General features: G+C 39.0%; 1 protein-coding gene across 2 annotated transcripts in view; it reads right to left on the minus strand.

The window, feature by feature from the left end:
• Positions 1 to 13,192, minus strand: part of LOC105669683 (uncharacterized) — a 30,051-nt gene that overhangs the window by 15,052 nt on the left and 1,807 nt on the right. Inside the window, exon 2 of one of the 2 annotated variants that reach the window (XM_012362751.2) lies at positions 12,855 to 12,902. The exons of the other annotated variant lie outside the window; for it this stretch is intronic. Coding sequence (XP_012218174.1) covers positions 12,855 to 12,902 — 48 coding nt within the window. The remainder of the gene's footprint in view (positions 1 to 12,854; positions 12,903 to 13,192) is intronic. 2 annotated transcript variants of the gene reach the window in all.

The following is a 13,192-nucleotide window of genomic DNA, read 5'->3' on the forward strand; positions in this document are numbered from 1 at the left end:
GGCGCGAACCGATATCGCGGATGTGGTTTTAGCAGAGTCATAAAGCGCCCTGGAATTCGCAGGATCGATGGATCAGACAGAGCGTGATACAGCGGTGTAGCGCAAATTATCCTGCTGGTATGCCGAACGCGCTCGCCGCTTGGGAAGGTAAAGGGAGCAAAAAGGGGGTCGAATCGCGTCGACGAGACTTTCGACGATGAAGAACGTAAGAGAACGGAGGAGGCGCAGAAGACGCTCAAGGCCGTGCTAGAGACGGAAATAGATTGTTCTTTTATATCCTTTCTGTGATGTATATATCCTCTTTGTGCGCATTGCACATCGAGTAAATGTGATTAGGATGTGCCGGGATGACGAAAATCGTGTAATGCAATCGCCACAACTCGGACTACAAATTGCCATTCTTTCCAATATTATTCGTGCTTTTATCGCAGTTATTGCGATTTCAAAGAATTAAAAAAAATATGATAAAAAAGAACAAAAATTCTCCGTCCAAATTATTTTATTACACTGACTGTTTCTTCTGATTTTAATTGCTGACCGCGCATGAAAGTAAAAGATTGTCGCTATTGTTGCACTGAGAATGAATTGCCATTTTCCAGACGTCTTTATGGGTCCATCAATGCTAATAGCGCTATAATTGAATGGAAAAGTATTTCTCGCTCTGTTACGGAGTTCTCGCTTTCAATAAATATTTCAATATAGAATTTTTTCTCCTACTGGCCTCCTCTTGAATCGCGCTATACAGAATATTCATACTCGTTCGATACAATAATAGCGATATGGCATGTTGCGTACGTTACATATAAACGTCGACTTTCATTAATCTTTCGCTAAGCGTTTGATGAAAGAGAAATCCTCTTTCATAACAATTAAACAGCGAATGGTAACTGAATGAACGAAATTCCGCGACGATCATTCATAATTATTCAAGGATGCGTTGGAGTTTAAGCGACAAAACCCGCGAGAGACGACGCGGACGCAACTTCCATTGGAATTCGCAACAATGCCGGAAACGCTTGATTAACAGTTTATTCATTATCGAGCCGAGTATGAGATAAGCGACGGCGGCGGCTAGCGAAAGAAAGGTTACCTACTTGCCCAGCACTCTGGAATAATGATCGTCCCGCGGGAGGACGCGCGATGACATACGAATTATTATATGCGCGACGACGATGAGAACGCGGCTCCCCGAGCCGGCTTATTACAAAACGCGCCGTTACGTGCGTGTACGCAGAATTATAGGTGAGCCCGCGCGCTGTCCGTCGCATTGCACTCGAATTGCACGTCGGCTTTCACTCGAACACGGCCGAAACGGTTGCTGGGAACATTCTCGTGGTTGCCTTCTGTCCATCATTTTTATCACTCGCTTTATCGACACTTTCCTTCGTCGCGATAAAATTTTACTATCGATACTGTGAGCGAAATTGAAGCAGAAAAGCTAGAAATACACGAAATAGGATTCGGAATACAGAGATGTGATTTCAATTCGTTCGCGAAAGATGCAGGTATTTTGAGTCCCTGATGATTTATGCTCCATCAAGATGTCCAGATTAACTACCTGCGGGTAATTTCACGGCTTGCGTCTATTTTGACGGCTGTTAGGGTCAACAACACGATGAGCATCTCTCTCCCCCGTCTTCCGGCCGAAAAACTTTTCCTCTTCGGCGCTGGCGCTCATTAGTTTCAGAATGTTACAGACGAGTTCACGGCTTACCAGCGGCTTTCGCAAGCCGCGGCCGCAAATGTCTCTGTTGCATCGAATAGTCATTTATGTATATTTTCTGAACGCGCGAGGTCACGCGGCAATTAGGCACACCGGCGATCGGTTATGGCAATTGATCTTGATGGCCATGGAAAATCCGCAAGCGCGCGCACGCGCCCGTAAAAATTAAGGAATCCGGTGACTCACGCCGTTTTTATCCTCGCTCTTTTGTCCGGGGTGCCTGAACTGCCGTCGTGCGCGAGAGTGGCGACTTATTTGGTGAATGTGCGATTCGATTCAATCGTCCGATCGACCGATTCGTGACCACTCTGGCAATCACCTCTATATTGACCGTAAAAAGCGGCCGTAACTTTAATCTCTCCGCTTGCTCTCGGCCTTTCGACTTGATGATCGACATTCCGATAGCCGAATCATAGACTCGGAACTCTCGAACAAAGAGCTACATGAATTTTTCATGGGACTATAATTACATTTTATGTTCTATTGCTTTCTTGTATAATGGTTTTAGCATACGCGAAAAGAAGGGTAAAACGTAAAAATTTACAACAATAAAATTATTAATTAAATTAGTATCATTATCATAATATATCTGTGCATTATGATAATAACTGACTACACTTTTAATTCGTTGGCTGTCTAATTATCTTTATGAGGGTCGGAGCCTCATTCGAAAGCGGCAGAGATACCGCAGACATGTCATGGCTCATAATTATGTAAATGCAAATTGAATGTCAACATGATGCTATATATCACACAACTTCCTTGACAGTCTCGTGGTGGTTGGCATTTAAAGATTCTTCCCCTCATTATCACGCCGTCCACTCATTAATATGGAAAAAAAGGGATACGAAGCAGGGCCGTGTTTCAATTCTCGAGATACAAAAATGAAATGAGCGAGGCGGCCTTCAGGCATATGCGATATTTCATCCCATAATCGAAAAACAGCTGGCTGACTTTTTAACACAAATTAAGAATCACTTACTGTTTTGGTATTTCCAAATTGTGATTTTAAAAGGCTCATTAATTTCATGCGTTTCAGCCAACATATTATACATTAACGTTAAAAAAAGAAAGTAAAAAAAGCGTATAAAATATAATCATTATATTTTTTAACAATTACACAAACATAAATCTTGAATTAAAAAATGTAATTTTTGTTAAAAAGTTATAATCACGCTTAAATGTTTTAAATTTCGTCTTCATTTTATATTACTATTTTTCTCTAATAAATGCATACATGTTGTAGATTTAATATTACATTACGCGACAAACGCGCACGATCTATTTATTCATATACCGAGCGCGTTATTCGAAAACATTGCCAGCAAAAGAGACAAAGAGACGGGGATGCCGGCACGCAGGAATGTGCGCAGTTAATGCATGTTGTACGCGCTCGTGAAGGTGCGTATTTCGTGGATAGAGGCAACCGGAAGAGGCTGAGGGCACCCGAGTGGAACGTAGCTCGACGGTGCAGAGAGGAGTAATGACACTGCGGTATAAGTAATCGTCAAATAAGGACCTTCCTAAGCAGCGACGCAATTAATAAGGCTGCTAATGCAGCTGTATAATTTTGCGGGAAAGATGAAGGAAGCTCATAAAACAGAGATTGTTACCGAAGACCTTCAAATATGCCTGTAGAATTAATGATAAATTTTTATTTCTTTTGTTTACATCTCATTATATTATATAATAATATGATAATATCACTTTGTGCACTAATATTTTCCAATTAAAAAATTCAAAGCAGGAACTATAGAGTAAATCCATAATTTGCAAGATCTTTAGATTTATATTTCTAATTTGATTAGAATTATATAGATTTCGAATAAAATTGTAAACGCATCCAACTCTTTCCTTAAACTTTTAATTTAGAAAAAGATAACACTATATTAACTTGTCTGAAAATGACGGATCGACTTTGATTCAACTCTCCGCAGCATTGCAGTTTATTTTTCGAATGAACGGAGAGAACTAACGAAGTACTCCACGGACTAGATTGCGCGGATCATTGAACTATGCTTTATAATCGCGTAATCCACAATCTTGATGAAAGTGACGTAACGCTAAATCGCTTCGTATACGTGATTTAGGCTTTGCATATTCTGAAAATGGATCCTAACACGCGTTTATCATATTCACGTAATATTTTACGAAGCCAAAAATATGTTGTATCGCGCGCGAACAGAGGAAGAATTAAATGTGTATTTACCTGGCATGTAACCCGACCATTCTGAGAATTTAATTTACATATTTAGACCAGGTAAATATTCTCATGGCAACCTTCGCGGAGAGATACGTTCACGTATCATTTCTCATTCTTGTATCTTCGAAAAGTATCACATTTCAAAAATAATTTTTAATTAATTATTGCAGCAGTTTTATTTCGAACGCGTAAAAAAAAACGTTCATTAAATGTCTTTGTTCCAGCGAATCTGGATCTTAAATGATCCTTATCATTCCCATGCGAATGCGCTAACAATAAAGAACGGAACAATCTTGAGAAGATGTATCCACTTGTAAATACATTTTACACGCTGATAAATTCGTTTGATTTTCTCATCGCTTATCGCGCACGCATCGTAACACATATTGTGTACACGTTAAACAGACTAATAACGCGACTAATATCACGAAGAATAACAGTCTTAATTTCCTTTCTCTTATGCTGAAATCCGCATTGGCAACAGTTTTCTAAAAAAAATATAAGTATATATAGTGTGTGTGAAGCTGGCGTATCATTTCGCGGAAACTCACAAATAATTAAGAGTTCTGACTTTATTTTCAATAGTTCTAGAGTTCCTGATAGTTTAAACAAATAGTTCTGGCCATTAAACCAACGAAAATGCCTCAGGACAAACTGAGACGCCAACTTCACGCAGCGTCTCACTTTGTCCTACGACATTTTCCTTATCAATAATTGTTGGAAATTAAAAGATTTATAGTTCTACAAGAGTTCTAAGAAGAGTTCTGCCTTTTAAAAGCAAAAAAATATCAATAAAGATAAAATAAGAACAAGCGAATCCTTATATCTATAGATATACAGATGAGACGCTGATCGATTTTCAAGAGTTCTGCTTATTCCAACTTAGCTCTCGTATAGTTCTGGGCATGCACAATGCCTTTCCAAAGAGTTCTGATAGTTGCAACAATTAGAACTTTTTTTAAAAAATTATTTTGCCCAAAAAACGTATTCTTTCAGGTATAAAAGTGAGACGCTGGTCGATTTTCAAGAGTTCTGTTTTTCCAACTTAGCTCTCGTATAATTCTGGGCATGCACAATGCCTTTCCAAAGAGTTCTGATAGTTACAACAATTAGAACTTTTTTTAAAAAATTATTTTGCCCAAAAAACGTATTCTTTCAGGCATAAAGGTGAGACGCTGGTCGATTTTCAAGAGTTCTGTTTATTCCAACTTAGCTTTCGTATAGTTCTGGGCATGCACAATGTCTTTCCAAAGAGTTCTGATGGTTACAACAATTAGAAATTTAAAAAATAAATTATTTTACCCGAAAAACGTGTTTTTTTAGGTATAAAGGTGAGACGCTGGTCGATTTTCAAGAGTTCTGTGTATTCCAACTTAGCTCTCGTATAGTTCTGGGCATGCACAATGCCTTTCCAAAGAGTTCTGATAATTACAACAATTAGAAATTTAAAAAATAAATTATTTTACCCGAAAAACGTGTTTTTTTAGGTATAAAGGTGAGACGCTGGTCGATTTTCAAGAGTTCTGTTTTTCCAACTTAGCTCTCGTATAGTTCTGGGCATGCACAATGCCTTTCCAAAGAGTTCTGATAGTTACAACAATTAGAACTTTTTTTAAAAAATTATTTTGTCCGAAAAACGTATTTTTTCAGGTATAAAGGTGAGACGCTGGTCGATTTTCAAGAGTTCTGTTTATTCCAACTTAGCTCTCGTATAGTTCTGGGCATGCGCAATGCCTTTCCAAAGACTTCTGATAGTTACAACAATTAAAAATTAAAAAAAAAAATTATTTTGCCCAAGAAACGTATTCTTTCAGTTATAAAGGTGAGACGCTGGTCGATTTTCAAGAGTTCTGTTTATTCCAACTTAGCTCTCGTATAGTTCTGGGCATGCACAATGCCTTTTCAAAGAGTTCTGATAGTTACAACAATTAGAACTTTTTTTAAAAAATTATTTTGCCCAAAAAACGTATTCTTTCAGGCATAAAGGTGAGACGCTGGTCGATTTTCAAGAGTTCTGTTTTTCCAACTTAGCTCTCGTATAGTTTTGGGCATGCACAATGCTTTTCCAAAGAGTTTTGATAGTTACAACAATTAGAAATTTAAAAAAAAAATTATTTTACCCGAAAAACGTGTTTTTTCAGGTATAAAGGTAAGACGCTGGTCGATTTTCAAGAGTTCTGTTTATTCCAAATCAGTTCTCGTATAGTTTTGGGCATGCACAATGCCTTACCAAAGAGTTCTGATAGTTTCAACAATTAAAAATTAAATAAAAAATTATTTTGTTCGAATAACGTATCTTTTCGAGTATAAAGGTGAAACGCTGGTCGTATTTCGATAGTTCTATCGATTTTAAATGACATTTCGCGTCAGGCTGTAATCACTTTTCATTTCAATGAAGAGTTCTATGCGTTATTAAAATGTTAATGAAATAAATTAGATCTTTCGACTGGACGTATAAATACCGAGCTATCAAGGTGAAACGTTGATTGTTTTTCTACAACGTCATGGATTAAAAAATTTTTATTTTACTGTGTAAGTATATTGTTTTAAATGTCCACGCCGTGATTCTGGATTATGCTAAGAACTAGATAAGTACATTTAAAACAATACACTTTTACACAGTGAAATAAAAAATTCAAAATCCATGACGTTGTAGAATAATGATTAGTCTCATCTCGATAGCACAATATTTATACATCCAGCGTCTCGAGAGATCTAATTTGTTTAATCAACATTCTAATAACTTTTACGCATAGAACTCTTCGTAAAAATAAAAAGTGATTACAAACTGACACGAAATGTCACTTGAAATCGATAAATTATCGACATACGACCAGCGTCTCACCTTTATACTCAAAAAAATACGTTTTTCAACCAAAATAATTTTTTAAAAAAAGTTCTAATTGTTGTAACTATCAGAACTCTTTGGAAAAGCATTGTGCATGCCCAGAACTATACGAGAGCTAAGTTGGAAAAACAGAACTCTTGAAAATCGACCAGCGTCTCACTTTTATACCTGAAAGAATACGTTTTTTGGGCAAAATAATTTTTTAAAAAAAGTTCTAATTGTTGCAACTATCAGAACTCTTTGGAAAGGCATTGTGCATGCCCAGAACTATACGAGAGCTAAGTTGGAATACACAAAACTCTTGAAAATCGACCAGCGTCTCACCTTTATACTTAAAAAAACACGTTTTTCGGGTAAAATAATTTATTTTTTAAATTTCTAATTGTTGTAACCATCAGAACTCTTTGGAAAGACATTGTGCATGCCCAGAACTATACGAGAGCTAAGTTGGAAAAACAGAACTCTTGAAAATCGACCAGCGTCTCACTTTTATACCTGAAAGAATACGTTTTTTGGGCAAAATATTTTTTTTTTTAATTTTTAATTGTTGTAACTATCAGAATTTTTTGGAAAGGCATTGTGCATGTCCAGAACTATACGAGAACTGATTTGGAATAAACAGAACTTTTAAAAATAGGCCGGCGTCTCATCTGTATATCTATAGATATAAGGATTCGCTTGTTCTTATTTTATCTTTATTGATATTTTTTTGCTTTTAGAAGGCAGAACTCTTCTTAGAACTCTTGTAGAACTATAAATCTTTTAATTTCCAACAATTATTGATAAGGAAAATGTCGTAGGACAAAGTGAGACGCTGCGTGAAGTTGGCGTCTCAGTTTGTCCTGTGGCATTTTCGTTGGTTTAATAGCCAGAACTATTTGTTTAAACTATCAGGAACTCTAGAACTATTGAAAATAAAGTCAGAACTCTTAATTATTTGTGAGTTTCCGCGAAATGATACGCCAGCTTCACACACACGTATATATATATATATTCTTACATTTTATTCTCGATAAAAAATTAATTCCCTTGTAGTTATTTATTATATACATATAAAAAGGTCTGCCTCTCGCGGAAGAGATAGAGTATCGATTACCCAGCTAATAATACCGTTGCCCTAATTCCTCCCTAGTTTATATTCTTAATTATCGTTTAACAACCTCATGAGATCTACGATAATTAAAATAATCTACGTTCGACACCTCCCTTATCTTCCCCGCTTGTTTAGAGAAAATAAATTAGACGCGCTGAGAGGACCCTTGCGCGTTAATGACGCTAATTTCGAACAGCATGGCCAATCTCACTCAAACACGAACGATAATAGGAGCGGTGGAATTAAGATTAATCTTTTCTCGAATAGCAGGCAGCAAATGACTCCCGAGTTCCAAGCTGCTATTTTTAAAGGCACGCATGTGCCTTTCGAACCGACCAAGTGAACGAATTCTCGTTGATCAATCGGAGAATAAACTTGCTCGCATACCGACTAAAACGCATTGGCGGTAATTGCGAGCTGCGACCGCTTATCACTGCATACCCCCTTCGCCAGATGCGTGTGGCGACGGCCGCGGGCGATGTCGAGTCGGATTTCGCGTGGCTCAGCTTTATTATTATTGCGGCATGCAATGATACGCGGCTAGCGAGCGAGCGGAAGAGAGCGCGCGGCGCGCAGGGGAAGGAGAGACAAGTCCGCGCGCAACCGACAAGCTCCGCGGCTGGATGCTGCATTCTCGAGAGTGCACTAATGCATGGACTGGGTTATGTAAATAGCACCGATCCGGCGAACAACGCGCCGGGTTAAGCGCCCGCTCGCCGTCTCTCCGCAATATCGAATAACGGTGCTTCACGGTGCGGCCGCGGAAAGTGTAATTCCTCCGGCACCTCCTCCTGCGCAAAATCTAACAATAGTAGCGAATTCTCCACGATGCAACTGAATGGAACGTGTAATTTTCATCGCGATGTCGACGACACGTGGAATATCTAGCGTCGCGAAATAACAATGATTAAATCCACAAAGCTTATTGCAGAGCAGTACCTGCTAATTTGACGGAATGTGATGTGGCGAAACTCGCTGGATAAAATCGAGCATGCGATCATGCGCAACAAATTAAATTCTATCTACAATTCTAGACTGAAATCTTTTAGAGTGTTAAAATTAATCAGCATCAGGTGGTGCGTCTATTTTCTCAATCGTTTCTACTATTTTTAAGTTTTTTGACGCGTCGTACACGTTGTGAATCACTAAATCTTTATGGCGCTAAATTTATCCAACTATATTTCGTCGATTTTGTAACATGTGTGTTTGATCGCTTGTTAAATGAAGTCAATGTTTCGACATGTGATCGTCGCACTCCATTAGATTCCTCTTCGTCGTTCCTAGAACGATGGCGTCGCGCAAGAAGCGTACTTCGTCGGCGCTATAAATGAAATAACACCTCGGTCTGTCTGACAGATTAATCTCTTCCTTTCTTACAAACTTCGCGCCCTGCACGAGTCCACTTCGCGCCGTAAACATCGTATATCTCCGGGAAGCGCGAGTTAAACGGATATCGAGAAGTTCCTCCGAAACTGCGTAGCTCCATTCCTTCTCGAAGCGCCGTTATAAAAATAGTGATGCCATTAGAGCTCAAGCAAAAGGGAAATTGTGCTACTCTACTGTCAAATTGTCATGCTGTGTTTAGATCATCTGTAATGGATTTCACTTGCTGTTCGTACAAGACAAAATGAAATATTTATACGCTCGTTTTATTAAATTTCGAAATGCTAATAAAAGTTAAAAGTATTTAATCATTAAAATGCATTTATTACTTCAAATGCGTAAATTTATAATTATTAAATGTTAAAGGTATTTAATGTTACAATTATTAAATGTTAAAAGTATTTAATCATTAAAATGCATTTATTACTTCAAATGCGTAAATTTATAATTATTAAATGTAAATTTATATTTTTTTACATATTAAAAGTTATTCCATAAAAACAACTTTTATAATTGGATTAAATTTAACCTAATGTTTGTTTGTGTGTAATATCGTTTAATTAAATTAAATTTATTATATGATGTAAGACAAAAATCAAACGCCTTTGAAGTAATAAATGCGTTTTAACAATTAAATACTTTTAACTTTCATTAGCATTTTGAAATTTAATAAAACGAGCGTATAAATATTCCATCGATGTCGTTAGCTTGAGAATTTGCCAAATGGAGCATGCATCTTTTACGTCTACGAAAAAAGAAGTCTAACGCGTCCGTTTTAGCGATATTACACAACGTTGCAAAAACGCATAGCATAACACACGAACGCGGAAGGGTGAATGATTATATAAAAAAACATCCTCTTTTATAAGCGCAACGATGTAGCTGAACCATTGAGAAGCATATTGGAAAAAATTGATCAAAGGAATGGCGCGAAGATTAACGGTTGTCTTGTAATTGCCAGCAAAACGAGAGAACGCGGTTTTTATTAGCAGTCGTATGCAAGCGTGTTGCAACGGACAACAACGTATCGGGTTAAAAGACGAGAAGTCGCGCAATTAATTTTTGCACGAGTAACGGGATTTGCTTCATTATTCCCGCGCGGTTCCGATTCACGCGACTAATTAGTCGGCCTCGCGTTCGCTAATTATCGAGGAGTCGCAAAAATTTCGCTCGAACGACAGAGAGACGCAATCCTTTCGCGAATGCTCGATTCGGCTGAAAGAATACAATAATTCGCGCCTTAATTGAGAGAAAATCGCAATAAAGTGAAACGATCGTGACGAATTTTAGATTTCAAATCAAAAGTGAATTCGAGAAGAGATGCATATCGAAGGAGAAACTTTTGCAAAGGGTTGCGCTGTTATCCTTTGTTCGAAACCGGTTGCCGCGACGCGATTTCGCAATCGGACGGGAAGGGCCCTTCCGGCCCTTACGCACCTTTCTTAGCCGATCGTATCTTATCCGTCGTGACTCGTAAAACGTGCGAAACCGTTGGCGGGGATCAGGAAGGGAATCACGGTGCGTGTCGCGCCGTGATGTATGCATTACACAGGTGTGCAAATGAAGGCGGCAATAAAACGCTCTTAAAGGGTACCCGCGCGTCTCGAGGGCAGGCAAATAATGGCGTCCTTCTGGAACGTGCGATCACTTAATTGCGCGAACCCATCATAATAAACGTCCTTCGTACTTGGAACGCGCGATAGAATTCAATCGTCTGTTTGCGATGAGAATGCGAACTAAGCGCTCCGAATGAAAGGCGATTTCAATTCCACGATGAGCCGCCACTTCCGTTTCGTAGAGAGATATCCCGTTTATCTCGCTCGCTAACATTGCAGGTGATAAGAAGACGATTATCTTGTGCAAGCAAAGGAGATTCGTTGCGAATGTAGATACGGGCGTTAAACGCGGCCCTTTCGTTTCACACGCAACAGGTCATCGCGACCGCGGGAGGGGGATGATAATTTTCTTGTACCGGCTGCGAGCTGTCGTGATGTGGGATCGAAAAAGCAGGATGATGACGTCACACGCAAACCCGCTCCGGTCACTGGCGCGGTCGGACAAACGTGCCACGGTGCACAAACACACGAGCGTGCATTCGGATAGGTCCCACAAAGGCCTACACGGTCCCTCCGACTGATAATAATTACGGGAGGGGCTGAAGCGGACTTCCGCTCGACATGTACTCGATCTGTGGCGAACGGTCGTCGCGCGAATGCGAACAAAACCACTTACGAATATTTCAGGAACACGATTCGACACTTTCCGCGCGCGAGAGAGAGCGAGAGAGATTTATCGCATGAATTTTTCCACGCGAAAAATTGAGCCACACGTGACTAACCCGCAATGATAGTACTAAAGTCAAACTAACGTTTTAACCGCTTTTAAGATTTATAAGACAGTGGAAAATGTAAGCTTTCTCGATGTCTCTGGCGCTTAACCATGCAATTAATCACTCGAGGTGTCTGCTTTTTTAAAATTATTTAACATGGACTGACGAAAAATAAAAAGCACGCTTTACAGATCAATTTGAGAATTTCTCAGCGATTCAAATCGTTTATCAATAAGATGATCGTAAAAATATAATTAACTAATGATCATAATAGGATTCTTTAAACTTCATCGGCTGGAATTTCGAGCGACGCTAGATAGTTTCCTAGACATCTAGACTACACAGCAGGCCCGGAATAGATGGTCCACTCAGCGTGTGAATATTCGGTGACCGAACGGTACTCAGGTCATTACTATTATTTCAACACTTCTGATCCGCTCGTTCCAATACGATTATGTGCAAATAGTACAGAAAACAGCTATAACTCGATACAGTGTATTACGTGATACCGGGTAATTTCGTGTGGTTTCAAACGATTAGGTTTCCACATCCTGATGGGAGATCGGGGAATGCTCAACAACGAAATAAAGTTGAGCGGAAACGTGGTCTGTTACTTTCGGAATAAATAGTTGCGCCGGCCGTACATGAAAGAACTCTGTCATTCTGCTTTGTAAAATGTACCACGGTCAAAGAACACCTGGCCCTCCTATCTATCGCTGGAAGAAAGATCAGAAGGAAGATTCTGAGAACAATAAGTATGAATTTTTTTGCAATTCAAGATTCGCGATTCTTCCGTACTTGCCGAATTCCGTCTGTTCGGGGATGAAAAGAAAGCGACGGAAACTCTGCGTTTAAATAAATTGAGAAATTATTTCTAATCATGTGAATCAAGATTTGATATAAAAAAAGTTTTCTATTTCCTTCCAATCTTCTAACTTATAGATAATTAAATTCTCTTTCCAAAGATTATGCATTGGCGTTGTTCTCAAAATGTTCGATTCAATTGTAGAACAGAAGATGCATTTTATTGCCTTCGAACGGAACATATTTCCAAGCCATTTTAGTTTTTGCATTTTAAATTTACAAAATGTGTGTACTTTCAAGATCTCATCGGATCTTAAATTAGTCACGTTATGCTGACAACGAGATAAAGAATGAGATAAAGACATACGTTCGCATGCACCTTTGTACTTCCAAGCCGGGAAACGTTTGGCGGAAAGATGCATCAAGGATGAATATGCAACAATAAAGCCGACGAAGCATAAATGAACTCACCTTTCGAAGTTTCTCCAATTCATTCGCATCTGTAGCTGGCTGTGCCTCCTGTCAAGAATAGAAAGTATCAAATTATTTAACGACCGCACTTGTATATGTAACGCATCAAGCGGGATATTTCCAACAAGAGTGCGCGCGAACGTCTCTCTTTTTCTCGGCTGGGTATCTGTACGCGGGCGCGCGCTGCATCTTTCGACATTTAATAGGTCCGGCACAATGGCGAACAACGCCGGCAGAACACGCCGTTTATTGTATTTAAATCGAGTTGCAAAACTCACGCGCGATCAAACGCTCGAAGGATTTCATTGCGCTTTACTTCCAATTTCGTAATTAGTCGT

The sequence above is a fragment of the Linepithema humile genome, chromosome 1, assembly GCF_040581485.1.
Source record: "Linepithema humile isolate Giens D197 chromosome 1, Lhum_UNIL_v1.0, whole genome shotgun sequence".
Classification (NCBI taxonomy): Eukaryota; Metazoa; Arthropoda; class Insecta; order Hymenoptera; family Formicidae; genus Linepithema; species Linepithema humile.